The sequence below is a fragment of the Triturus cristatus genome, chromosome 3_2 (assembly GCF_964204655.1).
Source record: "Triturus cristatus chromosome 3_2, aTriCri1.1, whole genome shotgun sequence".
NCBI classification, from domain to species: domain Eukaryota; kingdom Metazoa; phylum Chordata; class Amphibia; order Caudata; family Salamandridae; genus Triturus; species Triturus cristatus.
Genome location: NC_140584.1, coordinates 440,066,775 through 440,090,249, shown reverse-complemented (window position 1 = coordinate 440,090,249; position 23,475 = coordinate 440,066,775). Strand labels below are relative to the sequence as shown.

Here is a 23,475-nt window from a genome sequence, read left to right as displayed (position 1 = left end):
CATCATAAACTCCAGATCATACCTACTAAACAGCACTTTTCTTGTACAGATTTGATGAGGAAAAATCTGTTTTTTATCAATTTTTATCTGCACTCGAGCCAGATCCAGTCTGTCCTGTTAAGTCCTTCTTGGCTGTCATTAATCACCGTGCTTCCCAATGGGAATAATCTCTTTAGGTTCACAGTACATATCCGGCGAAATCACAAATTAGTTATATGTTTGCAACCAAACAGCTACAAATTATACGTAAAGCAAAAGTCACTTTAAAGTACTAGTCATAAGACATTTTACGAATTGTTTTTCAATGTTTTACACAAGTACATTCAAAGAGGCAGGTTTCTTGTTGGTACTACTCACTATTACTGATTCATTGCACTGGGAAAAGTCACTTCAAAGTTCTAAATATATATATGCATATGTATTAAGAGTTCTATATTTGAAACACATCCACAATCACTGTGGTTTTGATCCTATGCATAAGTAATGCAGCACACCTATTTAGTAAACCTAAAATGCCTTAGATGAGGTGTTAAAGGCAGGGAAACATCATTCTAAAGACTTGAGGGAAAAGGGTTAGTTTAATTATTGGCTTGTATTCCTGCTTTGATCTTTACCTTTGATCTTTGAAGAGTTTACCTAACCAATTAAAATATGAGTTTTCCATGGGCCTGAATTCCATATCACACACACTTCTGAAGTAATAGAGCAATACAGAAAAGCCTCAGATGGTAATCAGTCTAAATCATATTTTAGCCCCTTCCTTTAAAGAAATGTTTTGTTTTTCGTGTTATACATAAGTGCACACTGATGCTCCGCTCTACTCATCCATCTCAACGTCCTTACATGGTCCTTCTTCCATACATACCGATGACAATCTGAATGTGTTAATTTATCTTTCAAATGGGGTTTCTTGCTTTTGTAATGCAGGATGAGAGCTAGCAAAGAAGGTCTGCTTGCACATTTTTTTAAATTGGAGTTCAATATATCAACTCTTGTTTTTATTTATGCAGGGTCAACCTGGTCCTCCTGGCCTACCTGGTCCCAGAGTGAGTATAATTGCTTCAAGCAGATCACAACATTATAAGAAAGGATACATAAGTTTACATCTCTAATTTCAAGTCTTTTTGTCTAGGGACCTGGGCTGCCTGGACTGGCGGTGAGTATTTTTTGGTGGAATCATATTTTCTGAAAACCTTAATGTATCACTCTTAAACAGGCAGGGTTAAAGTAAACTTTATAACTAATACAACAAGCTTTGAATGAGAAATATGAGTGAAGAATGCAATGCCAATATATAAAAAAGAGGAGTGACGGAAGAGATAATTAATAGAGATTGCTTTTTTATTTAAAAGCAGTGAATGTGGAGAAATGCTGTAGTTCACAGGACATGTTTTCCAGCATTCATGAGTGAATAAAGTAAGTGTAGCGTATTCAGATTTACAATTAAGAAAACTGAGATTGCCATGTAAAATGTCTGCACATATCACATTGTGATAGTAAGAAAAATTCAAATGTGTTTAGGTATTTAGAGCTGTTGACATTATTAATTTCAAATTTGAAATTGTGATAATTGTAATACAAATTTAAAAGCTGTAAAAGTGTTTTTGTGTCTTCAAAATTATAATCAATAGATAAATGATGTGATTTTAAGTTATGTTATCGTTGTATTAAAATGTATTTAAAAACTATGATTGAAACAGAAATTAAATAATTATTACGTCTTTTGGTATGTTAAAAATTCTGGTGTTAATTAAAAAGTAGTCTTTGCAGTCTTAAAAACGTGACTTTTTATTTTCGAGTTTAACAGTAGCTGTGAGTGGTTTATACATTGTTCTAAATATTAGGTTGGAATCCATTACATATGAGATTTGCTGTTTTAAAATTATACAAGATATTTGGTCAATTAGAAAAGTTATTTTTGCTAACTAAATCTATACAAGCTATTTGGTTATTTAGAAAATGTAAAAAACACATGAGCTCCAAACTGTGTGGAGTAGGGAACAAGAGGCACAGGGTTTTAGGAGCTAGCAGCCTCCAACTATGAATATTTAACCACAAAAGAGCTGCTCCAAAAGTGATAACCACTATAAGGTTTGAGTTATATTGTGAGTGGGGACATCTCACAAAAAGTAACGGACTGGTCTCACACACCACCTGGTGTCATGCTTCATCACTGACCAGTCCTCGCCCTCTAAAACCTTGGTTTGATAGAGGGCGGACATACACCTGACAACAGGGATGCACTTCTAAACTAAGTGGGGGCCCGTGTATGAGTGAGTGAGATTAAAAATCATTATAGTTATCCTCATTGTGTTTTTTAATGTGAAAGGTAACTATATGATGTTTAAAAGCAGGTGACGGTATGTGGGGGAATTAGTGTCCCCTAACCGGTGTGTTTAGAGGTCGACATGTTTCTGCCGTCTTGGCCCAGGAGGGTCCAGGGCATTCATCAGGACCTAAATATGTAAATGGGGGCTCCGTTCTTACCAAAAGTGGCAAGAGTGTACCACTGTGTGGGCGTGATCACTGTCACACTCCACAATTGGATGGCTCCTAGATTCAAGCCCTAAAAACCAAAGCTACTGGCCCGATGGGAGGAGGGGAGGGGAAACCCCTGTTTGTCAGAACTGCCTCAAGGAAAGTTTCCTGCGTGGATCCTAAGCGACTGCTCCCTGCTAGGCGACTGCTCCTGTTCCTCCCCGGTGTAGCTACATCGGGGAGCAACGGGAGCAGTCGCCTAGGGGTATGTGGGGGACACTAATTCCCCCACATACCGTCTTACCTGCTTTTAAACATCATATAGTTACCTTTCACATTAAAAAACACAATGAGGATAACTATAATGATTTTTAATCTCACTCACTCATACACGGGCCCCAGTTAGTTTTGAAGTGCATCCCTGTCGTCAGGTGTATGCCCGCCCTCTATCAAACCAAGGTTTTAGAGGGCAAGGACTGGTCCATGGTGAAGCATGACACCAGGTGGTGTGTGACACCAGTCCGTTACTTTTTGTGAGATGCCCCCACTCACAATATAACTCAAACCTTATAGTGGTTATCACTTTAGGAGCAGCTCTTTTGTGGTTAAACATTTAGAAAATGTATCATTACTACTTAAAATCTGTAACAGGTATCAAGAAATGAAAACATTGTGTCAATAATTAAAAACCCCTTCAAACCGTATATGCTTTCTTCACAATTTCCTTAAAAAGTTTGGCTTTTGCAACAATTTCATTCACAAAAGATCAACTTGCAGAGAAAAAAGCTGTATACATATTCATCGGGATTGTCAGTTATAGAGAGGGAGGTTTTGTAGGAAGGGAACAGATTTGTGCAGATCGATTATATCGTGCTCTTGCTTTAATAAGATGCCAATAATGTTTCTCTAGTTTGGTGCACAAGGGTGTTCACAGGTAAACATGTGATAATGTATGAGTGTATACATTTCTCTTCGGTTTTAGATCAGGCAGGGTGTTGTGAGACAATAACGGAGAATGGGTTTTATAGGACTGACATTACGTTAAGGGTATGGATATCTGAGCATGGGTGCAAGTGCATGAACATGGAGAATAACCATGTTTTATTAGGGAATAGGAGCACACATTTGGGCTGTGGGTGGGCGGGCCAAGGAAAGTGTCATGTGTGCTTAGGACACAGATTTTGTTTGGAAAATGCAACTTAGTACAAGTTTTGACAAAAATAGGTGTGTATACTGTGGGAATGCACGTGTGCAAAGTGGATGGGTGTCTTCGGTATGGAGGATGTCCATGGTATGGGTCCTTGTGCTTCTGGGCTGGGCGCAAATATTCAGAAAACAATCAAGAGAGTTGTTTGTGGGAGAGATTGGAGAATGATGCATGGGCACATAGACTAGGGCATAGGATCGGGCACCCTCTGCTGCACAACGAACATGAAACATGAGGGTCACATGTTGGTTCAGCATTCCTGACCTTTATTTAGCACACACCTTAAAAGAACATATTCTGTTTTTCCAATAGGGTCCTCCAGGGCCAGTAGGAGTTCCTGGCGAAATTGGAGTGACCGGTCCCAAGGTAAGTGTCTTCTTCACTCACAGGTGACTCAGAGACAATATGAAGAAATCCCTGTGGTCCTCTCCAAAAGCCCTTCAGATGAAGAACGAGCGTCCCATCTGATGATACGAATAGGTTTGACTGGGATGTATTTTTAACATAGGAATGAGCTATGCGGGCTTTTAAGTTCAAATGCAGGATAGCAGGAATATCCTCTAACACCTTTGAGCCCTAGTCACATGGGGCTCTTTAATCAAACCCTCATATCCCCTACACTCTCCTTTTAGGTGTTAGTAGTGGTTAATGGGACATTGTTTCTTAACCTGTTAATCACTATAGTGTCTGCTGTTGAAACTAAACCAGTGAGATACCACAGTCAGTTTAGTGCCTGCTCAACTACTCTATACATGTGTAACTTGTTGGTCAGCTCTTCATATCCTGTTGGGGCTGACTTAGACTTTCATCTTTCTTAGGAAGATAAAATGAGCACCTGTTGGATGCTAACAACACTTGTAACTTAAGTGTCAGGCAATGAACTGCTTTGTTCTCTGCTCGGTAAATGGCCAGTATTATATTATTTTTGTGACCCACAATCATTTTCAATACAAAATCGTGTTTTTTTTAAAAAGAAAAGCTGGTTGCTTTTCAAATTTTTGGAGACAAAGGTATTTATTAATTATGATATTCTCTTTTTCTTTCAGGGTATTAGGGGGCCCCTTGGTGCTGCAGGACCACCCGGTCTCCCTGGAAAGCCAGTGAGTGGTTTTATTCTAGTCTCTGAGATGTTTTAACAGTTAAAAGATGGTGCCCTAAGCCACAGTGACTTCAACAAAGTTTCTCTTTTATCCCTCGTCCACAACTCGTGACATTTGATGATTTGTACTGTGCTTGAAGAGGGAGACTCTTTGAGCTATTCGTATTCTCCAATGGTGTAAGGACCCATGGGAACCGTGGGGATTCCATCCGGGTAGGCGAGAGAAGAGTTAGCTGCCAGATTTCCCAAGAGACTGATGCTTCTGATAGACTGCTTAGGGAGTGTCGGGGTTGTTCACATATCAATTGAAAGTCTGATATGTGATTGACTCTGTTCCGCGCTCCGGGCCTATCAGAAGAACCCATCTGTTTGGAAATTTTCCAAATCCACCATACAACAACCAGCTGTGCAGTTGAAAGAGTGCATCCTCTTTTCTCATTCTTTCCGAGAGAATGAAAAAGCCATTTCTATCATCTTTACCATCTTTCTGAACAGAAAAGGGTATTTCGTAAGCAATCACATTTTTCTTTCCACACTCTTCACATTCCTATGATATACACTGAGGGCCTGATTACGAATTTGGCTGTGAGGTATCGGACCGCCACGGTGGTGGCCCAACCGACCACCGCCAAACCCATGTGCCCACTGCTCGCCAGATGACGAGTTACCTCGTGTCTGGCGGGCTTTTTTGACGGTCACATGGCGGTGCCCTTGAAAATTGGCACCGTAATGGGAACACCCAAGAAAATCCTTCACAGCATGGGCTGTAAAGCCCATGCTGTAAAGAAACTGGGGTGCATGCACATAGGGGGCACATATTGAGCCCCCCTGCATGCATTTCCATGCATGTGGGCAATAGGGGGCTCTGTAGGGCCCCCTTTGTTTCAGGACCGCCAGCCTTTTCATGGAGGAAAGACCTCCATGACACCGCTGGCGGTCCTGAAACTCGCAATATGCATGGCTGTGCCTCAGCAGCACTACCAGCATATTACTGAGGCCCTGACCACCGCACCACCACCAGGGAACGGCAGTTACGTGGGGTCTGTGGTGGTGCAATGGTGGTTCGATCGCCCAACTTGTGATGGGGCAGTCGGACTGCGGGCGGGGCGTTGGCTGGACTACCACTGCAGCGCTCCGGTGAGTCTGGCAGTCTTTGAACCACCAGACTTGTAATTAGGCCCTAAATGTGTATATAAATTAATGTTCTCTGTCATGAAAGTGAACATATAAAAAGATCTCTTTCTGATGCCCCTTAATCGTAACCACGGACACTTTTGCAGAAGCCAGAGCAGATGGATAAAACAATTGTCAGAGGTAAAGATGAGAAATGCAAAGAGACCAGAGAGAAATGCTAAGCTGGAAATTCCATTATGTGAAGGTTTTTTTAAATATTTTATGTATATTCCAAGCTCTAAACTACGTATTTGCTTCCTTTATGTTTTTTTGTTGTAGGGTCCTCCAGGAACCATCCAGGGAATTGAAGGCAGTGCCGACTTCTTGGTAATTGTTATTGTTTACAACATTCATCTTTCGTCCATATTCTGTGCCCCATTGATTGTTCCTGAGACCTTTCCTAACTGAGCTTCTTTTTTGTGTCTCTTGCAGTGTCCAACCAACTGCCCCGCTGGACAAAAAGGGCCACAAGGCTTGCAGGGACTCAAGGTAAAACCGACTTCATCTACAAGTTCCTTTAATGGGATCCCATGTTATAGCTTCTTGAGAAACAGGTGTCTTGAATATTAGTACACAGGCACTGCATTCACAAGAAAATACTTTACATCACAAGGGTAAAAATGTATTTATATACACATTCACATAGAAGCAAGGTTAGTCTAGATAGAGTGATTTGCCCGGAAGCACAATTTGGTTAAGCTAAAATGTCCCCATCAGAACTCCACTCTGTAGACTCCATATCAAATAATTTAACCAATGCCCAAAGTTTATTTATCTATGACTTCTAAAAGACGAAGTTATAAAATACCCTGACTGAAAATTTGGAAGCCAATTCAGGTTTATGGACATCTACATTGTTCCTGGCTTTGCATTTTGAAAATAATCGACTTCCATAATGAATTAAATGAAAACCTAAGATAATATGAGGAATGACCCTGCCTTCTTCGTGAGAACAATACATGAGGAAGTGACGCCACTTGGATTTTTAACTGCTTTTTTATCTGAGCACAATGTCTGACTGTAGGGACTCAAAGAGACATTTAATAGATTGGCAGTTAGCACGTTTAAATGCACTGCTGATGGCTTTACATCTGGAGGTAAAATTTCAAAACCATACTGCCTTGGCCGATATAGGATTGGTGATTCATTGTATTCTCCCAGCACTCCACAGTGCGTTCAGTGAAATAGTTCTTATGTATCTATTGTGTCACTATGCATTACAAGTCAAGGAGGAGGTCGCAGAATTAGGTTATTGATATTTTTTTGGGAAGGAGGATTTTTCAAAATTTTCGAGGCAAGAGCATCGGCTAATAATGTGTTTGCAAAGAAGTGGGAGTAGGTGAGCTATGACAAAGCAATAGAGTACATGGAGGGAAAAGCTGCATAAGGCACATTGTCTAGGAAAATTAAAGAGGCACACGCTTGAGAATGCCAACGAGATTCATAAAAATGGTACACCAGAGTCGGAAAACACTTCATTGATTAGGAATAATGTTACACGAGAGTGGAAAGCTTTATACAGGAGCAGGTGTGGCTGGCACAGGTAGAAGCGGTGGGGCGGGGTGGGGCCGGAGGGGGTGGGGGGAAGTCATCAGATGATGGGGTAGGTAAAATTTAATAAAAAAATGTATAAAACCACTTACCTTGCCTCTTCCCGCATCGCCGACTATGTGTTCTATCAGGCAAGGTCCTTCCAATTTATTACCAAGCTTGGTTGAAATCTAAAGTACTTGTGTTTTGTTGGGGGCTACCGTGCTCAATAAATTGGAAGGACTCTGTCCGATATAACACTGAAACCGGACGGAATACACAGACTTTATCATAATATAAGGGAAACCATTGGATGTGGTGACCATTATAATGTTTCACAGTTGAAAACCTAGATGGCAGCAGTCCCTAATAAAGGACAAAAGTGTGCCTCATCGTAATACGGAAAGTGGGAGCTTGGACACTGAAATATGTGATGTGTGTGATCATAGGTAAATTTTCTTGCAGTTGGAAATAGAAAGATTTACCAAAGCCCTGAAGAAGTCCACAAGGACAAAACGCATTGGCTACAAGTGGCAAGCTGTTTTTCAAGAACTGTCAATAAAGGAATTAAATGAAGAGGAAGGAGTCTGTGCATTCATGTTACATTATTGTTGATGTTTAAATAAGGAATCTCTTGTCCAACTACTGTGGATAAATGTGTAAGGTTGTGCTGAGTCAACAGTGTATATATAGTGAGTAGGAGTTTTCTCCCATGTTAAAAGGAAAGAAGTTTGTCATTTTGTGACTCTTGCATTCCGAAAAGAAATATTGTCTGTACAATGATTCATTCATGAAGTAGGTGCTTTATGTATTGTCCAAAACCACTCAATATTGAACTGTGATCGAGTAATGTTAAAGTAGACTAGAGCAATATTAAATTGTAAAAGAAGAATCTTATGCCAGAGAAAGGCAGTAGTAAACTGCTGTAGGAGAAATGATAATGTTAAGCTGAAGTAGGATAATTTTGAACTATGAAAGAGACATGTTAGACAGGAGTAAGACAATATGAAATTTAACGGAGAAACGCAAATGTAAAACGGTAGTAAGACAATATTGAACTCTAAGAGATAAATGTTAGTCTGGCGTGGAGCAATATCAGACTGCAGCAAGAGGAATGTCATACTGGAACACTGCAATATTAAACTGTCGAAATGGAATATTAAAATGGTGTAGGTGAATATTAAATTATCTAAAATGGAATTTTACAATGGAGAAAAATTGAATAACAATAGAAGGTCTAAACGGATGGAAGACAATATTACACTTTATTAGTTTAATATTAAATTGGAATGGGACAAAATTCATTTACAATTAGAAGAATTGTACAATAGAGTAAAATTGAATAACAATAGAAGGTCTAAACGGATGGAAGACAATAATAAACTTTATTAGTTTAATATTAAACTGGAATGGGACAAAATGTATTTACAATTAGAGGAATGCTGATTGGAGTGGATCGTGAAATATATTATATGAACTATCAAAAAAGGAAGTTACTTGAAGACAGTGATCTCCTTTGTTTGCTAGAGAGGTAGCTACTTGAATGTACTAAGAGGAGAACTGCAACGTTCTGTACCGCAAAGGGGACATATAGGACCTGTTCTGCTGGATGAGACTGCTCATATTGGCTTGAAGTGTATGAGGTTAAATGAGGGAGACCGAAATGACTTTCACATTTTTTTCTACCCTCAGGGTCATAAGGGACATCCAGGTCCACTTGGAGAGCCAGGAAAGATTGGGACAACGGTGAGTAAATCAAGAGAATTGAGTCTTTGGAAAGATGTGTTGCTTAACAAAGATGTGCCAATGACAATCCTGACCCCATTCATCTGCCATTGATGTCTGTGGCTGGCAGGCCAATACGAAGAGCCTTTGTGTGAGAGACGGTCTCAGTACACATCAGTAGTGAATAAAGAATGTTTAAAGAGTCGTGATTCCTCGATCAGCCCGTGAGTCACTAACATCTTTGTAATATAAATAGTGATGTATTATCAGTACAAGTTCAGTGACAGTCACAAAAAACACACATCTACGACTTCAGGAACGAGAAATATGTTGCACCAGATCCCTTTCCTTGAAAAAGGAATTAAATACAGATCAGATGTCATGGCTCAGATAATGAATTGCCAGCAGGTGGGAAAAGTTGCAGGTTATGAATTGCGAATTTGAGAAGGAATCAGCAAGATATTGCTGAACCCGGGTCAGAGAGGAAGTCAGTTACAGATTACAGACTTCAGGCCAGAGATGGAATCAGTCACTCACAACAGATTCTGGCTTAAAGAAGGATTTCATGTGTGCTGATTATCACCCAAAGTAAGAATCTGCTCAAGATGCCAAATCTGCGAAAAGTGATCAGTTGCAGATTACATTTTTTTTAAATAAATTAGATACAGATTACAGACTACCTCTGAAAGAAGGAATCAGTTACAGATTTTAACTCCAAGAAGGGATCTGTCACATATTACAATTAGGGCTTAGGCAAGGGATTGTTTAGATTAATAAGAACGTTTGTTACTATTATTCTGGGAGATTAATATGTTGCAAAACTATGTCCCAATGTTACTGATTCTGACCAAGTAAAGTAATCTCTTCCATCTGTGATTTTATTTTGGAGTTCTATACATTAGGCCGGGTTATATGTATCTATCCTCTCTCTAATACTCTTGAATGTCTCAAGTTGCCGGCCTGGTCTAGTACATATGCACCTCTGTTTGTTGCAGTGTTGTTTGGGAATCTTGCTGTTTTCTGGCCTTTGGGTAGTCCATATTAATCTGCCCCTTCTCCTTCACTGTTTGAGGCTGCTGCAAGTTGCTGCAGTCCCTTTAATGAGTATATGTGCTATTTGTTTTCTGCTCAGGGTCCGAAAGGAGATGTTGGAATATCTGGCGAGCAAGGCATCCCAGGCCCTCGAGTAACGTATTTACTTACATTTAATATATAACTTTTATTATGTGTTTTACTAACCATAAATTCGAACATTGATGTGTGCGCTGTGTATTCTGCTGTTGTATAGTGAGATAGGCACACCAAAATTCCTGGTGATGCTGTTCAGCTCCTGCAGTGTTATGGTATGATCCAAGGATAGGCATGCTTTGAAATGTTCTTCATTCCATGCAGTGATGCAGTGAAAGTCATATAAATGTCTGGATATGTTTTAAGATCGGGCCTAGAGACAACTCTAGCCGTCACAGCAGCCCAAGGTTTCCAAAAATAAAATCATAGCAAAATTATACATACATATACACGTACATACATACATACATACATACATACATACAGAGGCTTTTTGTCCTCCCCTCTTGATTTATTGGCCTCTTCAAGTGTCACTCATAGTTTACTTCTGCACATCACAGCCTATAGCACGGGGCAGTGGGCCGGCCCATTTCATCCATTGGATGTCTTGCACCGCAAGTGTTGGCATTTTGCCAGTTCATCTGTACAGAGCTGCCTGAAAAGGAGCGCACGTCAGTGCCAGGGCTGCTGTGCATGGGCCACTGGTTCACCTCTTTATTCACATAGTTTTATCCTTTTGCCAATTTATTCATTTTATTTATCATATCTTTACAAAAAACACCCACAAAACAAATTCTCGCCATACCAATTGGCTTTATCAATGCTTGTATTTACTCCATGCAGTTGTACAGGGGATGTTATTTTTTCGATGCAGTGATGCAGTGGAAGTGATTATAAAACCGAGGGTGTTCTTTAGTCTATGCAATGTGATAGCAGGATAGGCATGCTTTGGTATGTTTTTGGTCCGTGCACTGAGCTAGTACTGAAACTGCCCAGGGATGTCTTGCAGTGTTTTTATTCTAAGCAGTGATGGAGTGAAATTGAAGGATAGGAATACTTAGGAGTGGGCATTTTTCTGTACATGATGATGTTTCATATAATAGTGATAACATGTAAAGGCTAGGTTTAACATAATATTTGAAATTTACCCAGAACATGTTGTTTTTTAGGGTCCACAGGGCGTCCGAGGTTATCCCGGGCCATCTGGACCCAAGGGGGAGACGGTAAGTGCACCAATAGTATTATGTAATCTCTCAGCAGGAACGTGTCCCCTTTAATCTCGTTTTCTACCCTGGACCAAGGTACTTTAGTTGCAGCACACTTTGGAGGTCGTTTGTGGCGCTGATTTTAAACATCTGGAGTCCCAGCCCTCCACCGCCCCTCTCCCCAGGCTGCAGAAGTAACTTGCGGGACCAGTTTACTCAGCTGGCTTCGATCCTGGATTAATTCTTGATTTCGGAGGAGGCCTCTTTTACTTTTCTCACTCTGTGCACTTCTGGCAGGTTGTGACACTATCACAGTAGACATCCATTTTGTCCACTATCCCCTCACAAAGGAGTCTCGTTACTTGTTGGAAAAATATTCATGCTTATTTTCAGTGTTTTTGGCAACAGGAAGGAATAAATAAAATGTTAACCTCCTGCCCTTTGTGGTGGACTCATCCCATGCTCCCTGTTAGCTGGTTCTTTAAAACAATCTGCCCCTGGCTCCACACTCAACCTAAATTTGAATAAAGCTAAGAGCAAGCAAATGCTCTCTGAACTGTTTTAAAATGCCACATATCAGGCCATTTTACAAAATAGATGCATATTTGTTGTCCCTTCTCTCTTTCTACTTAAGAGGAATAAAACTATCCAATGCTCCACCCACCTCGCCTTTTTTGTTTTTATTTTGCTCTAAAGGTACCTTGCCACTATGCCGCAGACCTTGGCCTCATTATCACTGAGCTGGTAGTCCTGATTTGGTTGCAAGTTGGAGTTTGCCTCTGAACCAGGATTTGTAGTAGTGAGAAAATACCACAATCTGTCTGCACACACCTTTCATAAGGTACAACCTGGTAGAATTGGTGCTGGAAACAAGATAGAGAGCGTTTAACAGCCCCTATGGGGGAGATCACATTGTAGTATGTATCATCTCTACTCCCAGACATCGAAAAAGGAATGGGGAAGTAATATCACACCTGATAAATACTGCACCCTGAGGTATTTGCATTCGCTGCATGTTAAATTATTGCACAAAATAATGTTTCTCACCAAAAGAGGGTGCCAAACAGAATCTCCCCATGGTGAGGGTGGCGAAAAGAGGCTAGCAAACTCTAAAAGCTTTTCACCTAAAACTAAGCTTAATCTACCATTTTGGCACATTTTGATTGACAATATAGCATTAATGCACTGAGCTTGACCACTCAGCCCTTTCTTAACATGTCTCTGTAATAGAGATTGATTTTACGGGAAATCTTCTGCTGACTCATTAAAGTCATTATCTCTGTGCAGCTGCCAAGGACCAAGTAACTCACAGTTGTATTCACTTTGTTTCAGGTGGTCCTTTTGCCATTGGCCTTCTTCTCTCCCCTGTTCCCCCTGTGGAGCGGTGGCTCGCTCTAGACATTTGAGTCTGACACCCAGTCATTGGGCTTCTGCCATGAGATTTGATTGTGTTTGTCTTCCTGTGCAAAGGTGTGGCTCTCCTTAAGTCAACAGTGCAGTGGGACTGGGCCCCAGACTTGAAGTATTACTTTCTTGGAATACACAACCACTGGTCCACCCAGAGCCGGCTTTAGGGCAGTGCGACTGGTGCGGCCACGCTGGGTGCTGACCTGTGGAGGGGGCGCTGTGACCTCAGGGGGGCCTGTGTTTAGCAAAATCTTATGATAGTAGATATGAGGGGAACTTTTGTAGGTGGTAGGGAGAGGATCCGAGGAGGTGGTCATGGGACGTGGGGGCGCCAAAAGTGATTGTCACACCGGGCGCCACAAGCTCTAAAGCCGGCCCCGGGTCCACCTTTCCTTACTTGCTTCAGGGCCTTTACAACCAACGACGTACTTGTTCTCACAGTAATTTGTCTGAGTGCAAGAGCGGTGTGAGGAGGTTAATATGGGGTAGTGCAGTTTGTGAAACCAAGTGTCAAAAGTCAATAGTGTTGCTTGTCCTCCTCTTACAATGCTTGGTTTGTTCCTGCCTAGGGTCCCACTGGATATAAAGGAATGATCGGATCAATTGGAGCAGCCGGGAAACCTGTAAGTTCACCATATGTCATCAGTCTTTTGTAACTTCTATATCTCATCTATCCTTTCCTAAGCAATATACAATAGCCTATTTCCTATATATTCAACAAAGAATGATAGCACCTGTTTCCTGAAGCCCTTTTCTCTCATAAACCTTATATATCCTTGCGGTGTGTACATCAGCGCCTCTCATATCACCTCACCTGTAGTCTCACCTCTCTACCACACTGCTCATTAGTATCCAGTTCCACAGCTGTCTTCTACAACCACCTATCATCAACAGACATACCAGCTATCTCTCATCTGTCTCTTACACCCCCAAACCTGTGTCTTACACCCATCTGTTCTTTCCTTAACTCTCAATTTACATATTTCTCACATGCGTCCTTAACCCATCACTCCCATATTCCTTGTCTGTCTCTTCTGTTACATTCATCCTGTAACCACAACGATTTCCTACACCCCATCGTTTCTCCCATGGTCACACCCATCTTTGTAAACGTCACCTGTGCATGTAGGTGTCATGTTCTCCACCAGTTCCAGCTCACCTCATGCCTCTCTGTCACACCACTTGTTTAGATCTAATATTTTGACATTTATGGGAACATATCCCTTTGTTGCCTGATTTCCTGGTTCTTGGTCCAATATGTGAGTATCGGGGGTTAGCATTGTTCGCTGAAGTCCTTGGCCAAAACCCACTCCCTCATTTCTGTCCTGTTTTCCATGCAGGGTAAAGAAGGACCTCAGGGGCCTCCTGGTGATGCTGGTGAGAAAGGAGACACGGTAAGTAACCTGTTGTCTTACATTTCTGAAGCCAGCCACACTTGCTTTGTTTTTAATCACCTCTATACAGCTATTTTAGAGCTCGTGGTGCACCTAAGTTTAACACATTTAGATATTCACTGCAGATTGTAAGGATATTACAAGTCACCAAGGAGCTCCATGACATATAGTGCCATGAGGCAGAATACTGGGGGCCCCTATGCATCAAGGGCTTGCTTTGCCCTTGCATCATGAAAGGTGGCGCAAGTTTTTAAGTGAGATTTACTATGTCACCTAGAGCCACCTTCCATGGCTCTGCAAAGCATTATAAATCTGAAGTAAAGCAGGGCAGCACAAACTATTGTCTTGCATCACTCTATCCTAGGAAGGTATTCAATGGGTGGAGCGTGGTTGTCCCGTGCATCCACCTATAATTCTTGGAGCATGCCTAGATTTTTAATAACACTAGTAAGCCTGAAGATGCGTCAAAATGGTACACCTTCTGATAGGAGGCATAACAAGGAGAAATATGCCTATTTATCTTAATTTTTCCCTCTTTCTCTGCAACACACTAGAAGCGGAAAAAGCCTTAGAGGATTGGTTTTGCGCAGGAAGGTTGACCTTCCTGTGCAAAAACAAAGCTGGCACCCTTGAATCATGGTGCAAATGTGCCTTCGTTGGCGCTTATCAGACACAAGGGCACTGGCCCTTAATAGTTATGGTGCATTCCTGCCCTCTCCATTTGATGTAGTGCAGCAAGTTGTCTTGCCGTGTTGCGTTGCACCACATATTAGGAAATCTGCCCCTGTGTGTCTTTATAAGGGCAAAAATCTTCAAGATAATTTGCAATATACTTGTTTATGCTCAGTGGAGGCACATTATCCAATGTAATAGTATGCAGGGGATTGTGATAGTCAAACTGGTCAAGTCTTGTTGTGCAGCTCTGTCTTCCAACTCTGAGATGAGGCTACTGTAGGCTGAAAGTGCCAATCCATCATGAGCACATGTTTTTGGATCCGAGAAGGGCTGTGGTAGGCAAACCCTGCAGGAGGCAGAAGATTGTACTCGGATATCACTACTCGCAATAAGCTATTAGAAGTGAATAGTGTAGTATTTTGCTTAGTACAGGCGCACTCTGAAAGGTAATAAGAAAATAAAGCTCACCCATTTATAGGGAGATTACAAACTCCCACTTATTACAGTATATATAACATACATAGGCTATTCACCCTGTATCTGGAACATCATCCTGTGTCCATCAGACTGCCCCAGCACTGTACTAATTTAGGAAAGAGACTCACCTCTTTATGGAGCAGTACATCACAGTGCATAAACTGCCCATAAACCAACTTTCTGTCCTTTTACTCATTGATTCTATGTGTTTTTTCGACCATGTATAGGTCTTAACTGCCTTTTGTCTAGGTTTGCACTAAAGAAATACCATGTACACATATACATACATAATAGAATAATTTAATTATATATGTAAATGTGGTGCCTGATATTATAAAGATAAATAAAACAATAAAATAGGAATAGTGTTTCATATTACTAATGAATCAAATATTTATGTGTTAATTGTTCTTGCTGTAATACAATGAAAAGAACATAACAAAAAGAAGAGTGTATGTAATTACACAATAGCAAAATAACTTATTCTCCTTGGTCAAGACAGAACAATAATAATCGGCCCAACCATTCAATGATCCACAACCAATCCTATGAATATAAATAGTACCTCTCTCTATATACCATTACCATAATGGAATAGCCAGAGAGGCACAGTCATCAAACCACCAACCATCAATCAACACAATGGACACCAAGGAGCTTGTTTAGAAGAAAATGAAGGGTGAATGAGCCTACTCATTAGCCTTTTCAGTCTATTTCCCCTTCTTCCCCCAATTCTCACTCCTACATTGAGGCATCACATCAACCCCAGAATCCAACTGGTTCAGAAATTCATTCGCAACAACCCTTCAAACTAGGCCCTCCTCTTCTGCAACCTCTGATTGCCCTCTGCCAAGATCAATGTTAGAAATTTCGCACCCACTTCCACATTGATTGGGAAGCATTCTCCCGCGTCTTAGTAATACCACCCTTGGTCTATTCCAGGCTACTCTAGTGTCAAGGCATAGAATCAAGGCCTGCTGCCCCTCTTCTATTATGGGAAAAAAGACCCAGCAAGAGCATACTTGGTTATACCACCAAATTGTGTCCTAAAACCTGCTTGGAGGGTTACCAAGCCCGCCCAGAATGGGTTACATTTACCACATTTCCAGTACGTTTGGAAGAAATCTGAAAGCTCCTTGCGGCATCAATGACCTGGGTTCATTTTGTGAGCAACCGTGGGCACAACATATGTAAGCCTATGACATTTAGACTGCGCCATCTTAAACCTACAGTTATGCAAACCATTGTTATTATGATTAGATCTTCTCCACCACAAATTCCTCTATGGAGCCCCCCTCTCTTTGCCTATATGTCCCTTTATTCAAATTTGCAAAGTTTGGAGATCTGCATTACAAAAACCTTTAAAATTCAGTGTAGTGGAGGACTTTTTTGAAAATTCAAGGTGTTTGAAGATTTGCTTCCTGTGACCTGCATGTGATTTCTGCCCAGGTCTCTGACTTTTTCAATTCTGAAAATCGTACTCCTGAGGTAGTCATATATTAACCCAGATACACTATATCACACCAGCAACCTTTATACCGCCCTTACTGTTTAATCGACAAATATTTACTTTGAAATGGCCAGTGGTGGCTGCCTCTGTATGGGGATGGGGAGCTGGAGGCATGATATTTAAAAAAAATAACTTACCTTCTTCGCCACCGCTCCAAGGTCACTCCCGTAGTCCTTGCAGAGCACCGGAAGCACCCAGTCTCCCGGGCTCTACCAGCCAATCATGAAGCTGCAAGAGCAGCGTCGTGATTGGTCTGTCTGGCTGAAATGGCCGCTCAGGCAGTAACTGGGAGACTGGGCATGTACTCCACTGGGCTGTGCAACACAGCCCAGTGGAAAACATGCCAAGTGCGCATACCCCTTTGACTGCCCCGGAGGGCCGACCAAGTTGTCATGCGCACTTAGGGAAGGGATGTAAACCACTTCGGCTCCCTCTGATACGGGGGATCCCACTCCGTCCGACCTGGCGGGAGTCGGAGTCCCGCTAAGAAAAACTAAAATGATAATAACTTCTTGTTATTATCATTTTTATTTTGCACTACTCAACGAGCAGTGGGGTGACGCTCCTCCGCCTTAGTGGAGGATTCGCCATTGGAAATGTCCATTAATCATGAGAAACATAGAGAATGACTGTTTAAATGAGAAATGGTGGAATAAAGAGACATGTTACAAATGTCAGGATAATTTCAAAATTGTAGGTATTCCAATTCCTTTCAGTGGTTCAAAAGTCTGCTTCTGTCCCAGCTCTTTAATACCTCTTCTGTGCAGCTAGCTTGCCCATCCCTCATATAGCCCTGACTTCAATAGCGCCTCTGAGCCGAAACCCCACAGCATTGGCCTTTGTCTTAGATTAGTAATCTTGCAAGGGATGAGCTTCTGTATGAAAATAAACCTGTTTAGAGTATTTCTACCGAGCCAAGGGGCAGCTGCATGATTTAATAAAAGTTCTAAACAGCCAGGCCCAGAGATGGGCCGTCTCTAGTGATGCCCCTTTGTACCAGCATCAGATTTCTTTGAATCCCTCGTTTCTAATTATTTTGAGACTCGTCGACAGTGCGTCATTTTGCCTTGAGGTCAAAGAAGCTAATTTTGTGTAATTCTGTTGATACTGACAAGCTATTCCTAAAACCTCAATAAAGAGCAGCCAGAATGATATTAGCACAGAGTACTTAATGTAACGTAGATATGAAAAACAGACTGGTAAAAAAGGACAGACATCATATAAAAGCTGTGATAAATGAAATAGAAAAAAGACCTAGCAGTAAGACAGGCATCAATCCAATAGAGACGAGGAGACCACACTTCAGATCCAACTGAGATGTGATTTACATATATTGTGAACTGTTCGAGAAGCCTGAAAAAAGTACTTTAGCGTTTTGCAGGCACCCTATAGAAGAAACATGCATACACACACGCAGCGAGAGAAAACATTAAAAACACACATTCTGTTGAAGCAGCAATAGGGCTATCGAATGGCAATCACCAAAGCAAATTCTGGGGCCAACGTTTGCTAGCGAGTCACCGAGAATAGAGGGAACTAGAGCATGCTTTCCAGAGGCCCCTAGTCACATAGCCAGTTAAAGAGAACCCATGTTAATGCACAAACATGATTTGTGAAAACGGACATGGACCTGGACACCCAGCTAATCAGCATTAGAAATAGAGGCAAGGCAAAGAGAGGTGTTATGGTGTGACCTTCAGATAGTATGGATACTTTAAGAAATGCAATTATGTCCTAGTAGAATGCTTTTCCTCTTCGTCTTCCTCACACATGCCTCATTTGCACCTTGGCATTTCACCGCAGTCACATTTCCAGTGATGCAAGTCGGCCTGTGCACATCAGGACTCCATCCATGCTGGCCTCGGTCACTGCGACCCGCTGAGGCGGTGCCTTTTTATCTTTAATTGGAGGCCTGTCTTTTGATGTAGCTGCTACATTCAAGTAATTTGCCTTTTTGGGCAACGTATAATCCGGAACCTTTGACCCCCGTCATTAGTGCAATCGGAGTCCCAGCCTCTAAGCCTGCCACTGGCTTGTGGGTGAAATATGAAAATAGCACATTTCGCTTGTCACTTCCGAAAGACTGAAGATTTTTTAGCACAAATGTGTATGTGGCACAGTTGGGGAATAACATAAGCCAACGCGTTGTCAAGAGTTCCATCAGTGTCGGCCCTATCTATTGACCAGGACAGCGCACTGGGTGGAATGAACATTTGTTGTATGTTGTGGGGCGGAGGTTGTTGTGGTGTGACGGCAGGAGGTGTGAGGAAGATGGGAGGAGGGCAGGGGGCTGACGGGGTGCTAACAATTATGCTGAGGTACATGAAGGGCTCATTACAAAGTTTTTAACCGGACCCGATTGAGACCAAGTGGGATGGACGAGCTGCTGTTTGCATAACATTAAGTCAGGCGGCTCACCCATGCCAAAGGCTGACCCTGAGTTTCACCCTTCAGTGAGAGGAAACTAGGCATAAGCCTTGGTATATCTCTGCAGGGCTTTAAGTGGGATAAAAAATATGTGGGGGCGTCTCTAATTTTAATCTTTTATTTATTTATTTATTTATTTATTTATTATTATTATTATTATTATTATTATTATTATTATTATTATTATTATTATTAGAGGATCTTGGTATATTGGTAAATTGGGCTATTTCTTGTGTAGTACTATCACTAGGGGCCCCATTAGGATGGCGGAAGGACCACCACTGGAGTGACGGCGGTGGCAACCGCTGGCCCTGCGGTGGCGGTCCTTCACCCATCGAATGGATATTTCCCACCTCCAGATTAGGATAGCAGTGGGAACAGGAATGCGTCTGCAGCGGACGCAAAGACCGTCTGCCGCCAGTAATCGTCCAGATTGCCTGGCGGACGGCTCGGGGAGCACACAATGGTGGCGGTGCCTATAAGGCACCATTCACCAGATTAGGATGGCAGTATTAGGCAGCCGTTCGCCGCCATGGAATGGCATACAGTCTTTTTTCACAGGGCCCTTTGTGGGCCCCCAGGGGGGTGGGTGGGCTGCACTTGGGGGGTAGCTATGGTACCCCCCTGCATTGCCATGCCCAAGATGGCAGGCACCGCGTGTGCCTGCCACGTTGTACATGGCAATGCACGACGTGCCTCTTTGGCATTGCGGCGGGGACTGCCTACAGCACCGTCCATCGCAATGTTAGAGATGCGAATGCGACTGCCAGGGTGTGGGTCGCATCCTAATTAGTGGTGCTGGACCGCCGCACTGCTGGCGGACGGTCCCAGCATCGCTAGGGTGGCGGGCAGGCGGACGATTGTCCGCCCGCTATCCTAATAGGGGCTTTAGTCTCTAATTACATATAAATATGAGTTTGCCAATTTTGTGGAACAACACAAACCTGATGTTATATTTGTCACGGAGACCCTGGCGGATAGTACATCTGACGCAGATCTTAATATTGCCATCCCGGAGGGCTTTAATTTAGAAAGTGCTGACTGATTAGATAAAAGGGGTGGGGGAATTACTATAGACTATCACAAATCCATAAAAGCAACTTTCCAGCTTGAATGTGAAGCTCTTAGATTCAATTTGAAACTGAACAATACATATTGTTTTCAGGGCCTTCTTATTTATCGTCCATCTGGCCCCAGGGGCAATTTCACCCAAAAGATACAGGATTTCATGGAATCTAGTTTTGAATTCCCAAATTTTACGTTTATAGACAATTTTAATTTCCATTTAGAGCATGCTTATTACTCCTCTCGCTGATCATTTGATAGATAACTTTCACAGTTTTAATCTTATGCAGATCATAAAGGAACCCACTCATCATGCTAATCATGCTCTTGATGGAGTTTTCACTGACAATCAGGAATTGAGTTTGGATAACTTCCTGTCTATAGTATGATAAGGTCATAAGGCCATATTTCATTCAGTCTTTGGAAAAACCTCAATTTTGAGGAGTTAAATGTTATTCTTTCCAATTCTAATCCAATCCTGTATACTAATGTGGAAACTGCTGCAGTGAATTACACAAACTGGATAGAATCTGCAGCTTTACGAGTAGTGCCGGAAAAACTAATAATTAGCCATAGGAAAAATCTCTCTGCGCCTTGGTGTTCACAGGAATTAAAAGCTTTAAAACAGATATGTAGACACCAAGAGCATCGATGGAGGAAAGAACATTGCTTGGAAGAAAATAATACATACAAACTTCTTCTTGAGGAGTTTAAGGCACTAATCATTGCAGTAAAGTCTTGGGGGCATATCAGCAACAACCGGCGATAATTATCGCTAAGCGCACTTAGCGCTCGGATAATTATCGCCGGCTAGCGTGGATTTTTATCGCTGAGATAGCGTGCTATTAGCAACGCTTATCTCAAAAGCGATAAAAGTCCTAGCGCTAACTGCCAAACGTGAGATTATCGCTAGAAACCCAGCGATAATCCCACGAAGTTTGGCGATAGCTTGCTGATAGGGCCTCACATACTTAGCCATGATATCCACCTTCCATAGGACATCATGGCTAAGTTAGTTTCAAAGCAGGTGTGAGGAAAGTAGCGATAACAGAGGTTATCGCTACTTTTCTTGTCGCTGCTTTGTGTGAGGCTTGATAATAGGAGAAATGTCGCTTAGTGACATTTCGCCTGTTATCCTGGGGAGGACCGCCCCCTTTGCATCTTATTAGAGATGCAAAGATGGGCGTTAGGAATTCAGATGATAAGGCAAGGTTTCACGAGATAGCGTGACGTTGCTAGTATAGCGATAAAATTATCGCCGCTTTTTGGCCGAAAACGGCCGCAAAAGCGGCGATAATTTTATATCTCCGCCTTGTAGATATGCCCCTAAATACTTTACTGAGAAAATAAGCTTAGCCAAAGATACTACCAGAGAGCTAATCAAAACTGTTAAATCCTTGTCTAATTTTAGCAACGGAAGCACTTTTAACCCTGATCAATCATCCTATGATAAGCTGGCTAGGTTCTTTCTTGCCAAGGTAAATCCTATTTTTCAGGATTTCAGTCAAAATCAAAATACTTTCTGCGTAGAAGAGGTTTTGACCACTGTAGAGTTGTGGACACTCAACAATGCTACAGTGGCACTGTCCCTATAAAGATTGAACAATTCTGCTTATTTAACAAAGAAAAAGTGATCAATCTCATTCATTCACTCGGTTCGGGGCTCCTTCGGACTCCTGTCCTCCACAGGTCTTACCTGAGATTTCCAGGACAGTAGCTGGTCCTCTTATGGGTTTACTAAATACAGTTTTGATCACAGGAAAGTTCCCAGCTATCTGGAAAAAAGCCTCTATTCTTCCTTTGGTGAAAAAACCTTCACTGAATCCGTAAGATGTGAAAAGCTATTGGCCTTTATCCCACCTTCGCCTTCCGGCCAAGATACTTGAGAAAACTATGAATAAGAAAATTCTATCTTTTTCGGACGCTAACCAGCTTCTTAATTTCTCACAGAACGGTTTCAGAGCAAACCACTACTGAAGCGGCCCTAGTGGCAGCCTCTGAAGAAATGAGACTGGTGGTTGACAAGGGTGGAAAGGCGGCGTTGATTTTACTAGACCTATCTGCCGCCTTCAATATGGTCCACCACTCACTCCTTATAAACCGGCTCCAGACATTGGACTTTAGAAGTCCAGCACTGGCCTTGCCTAGCTCGTTCTTTTGCGAAAGGGAGCAGGTAGTGGCACTGGGAGATTTATCTCAGACCCCTTCTCCCTCCCCTGTGGGGTGCCTCAGGGATCCTCTGTTAGCCCCACACTTTTTAATATTTATGTTACCCCTCTAGTCAATCTTATCCACAGTTTCGGCTATGCAGTATTTTCCAATGACACACAAATTGTGGTGTCAATATCACCTGATGTTGAAGAGGACGAAAAAAAATGTTTGTAGTTGCACGTCTCACATTGTAAATTGGATGTAAAGTAACTGAAGCTAAACTCAGGTAAAACGGAGGACTTGCTTTTTGGGAATCATTTGACCTTCTGGAACTCTTCTTGGTGGCCATCCAATCTTGGTTCCCTTCCTTCTCCTGCTCAAAATGCCAGAAATTTGATAGTTATTTTTGACACCAAACTGTGTTTCTCAGAGAAAATAAACCAAATCACCTCCTCTTGCTTTTTCCTGCTCAGGATTTTAAAGAAGATGTTTCCGTTCATTCCTTTGGAACTGCAAAAGACAGTTATTGTGCTGCTTGTTCTCTCATTGATCGACTATAGCAATGTTTTGTATCTGGGCACCCATATGCATCTGATGAAAAAACTTCAATCTCTGCAAAATGCAGATGCAAGACTGCTTTTGAAAATTCCTAAGTGCGCTCCCATTTCTCAACCTTTGCATGGTCTACTCTGGCTTCCATTTAGGGATAGGATCAATTTCAAAGCATTATGACTGGCCCATGAAGCTCTTCACTGGACTGGGCCAGAATATTTTCAGAAAACGTTCTCCTGGCGTTCTCCTAGCTGGGCTCCCAGATATAGTTCAGCCAGAATGCTAACTGCCCCCAGAATAAACAAAGCAAGATGGAATGGCAGGATTTTCTC

General features: G+C 42.0%; 1 protein-coding gene across 1 annotated transcript in view; it reads left to right on the top strand.

Moving 5' to 3' along the window:
- COL9A2 (collagen type IX alpha 2 chain) overlaps positions 1-23,475 on the top strand; it is a 137,564-nt gene that overhangs the window by 65,369 nt on the left and 48,720 nt on the right. Inside the window, exons 6-16 of the mRNA XM_085648025.1 lie at positions 1,011-1,046; positions 1,133-1,156; positions 3,998-4,051; positions 4,732-4,785; positions 6,237-6,284; positions 6,390-6,446; positions 9,180-9,233; positions 10,345-10,398; positions 11,450-11,503; positions 13,462-13,515; positions 14,233-14,286. Of these exons, the coding sequence (XP_085504151.1) occupies positions 1,011-1,046; positions 1,133-1,156; positions 3,998-4,051; positions 4,732-4,785; positions 6,237-6,284; positions 6,390-6,446; positions 9,180-9,233; positions 10,345-10,398; positions 11,450-11,503; positions 13,462-13,515; positions 14,233-14,286 (543 nt within the window). The remainder of the gene's footprint in view (positions 1-1,010; positions 1,047-1,132; positions 1,157-3,997; positions 4,052-4,731; positions 4,786-6,236; positions 6,285-6,389; positions 6,447-9,179; positions 9,234-10,344; positions 10,399-11,449; positions 11,504-13,461; positions 13,516-14,232; positions 14,287-23,475) is intronic.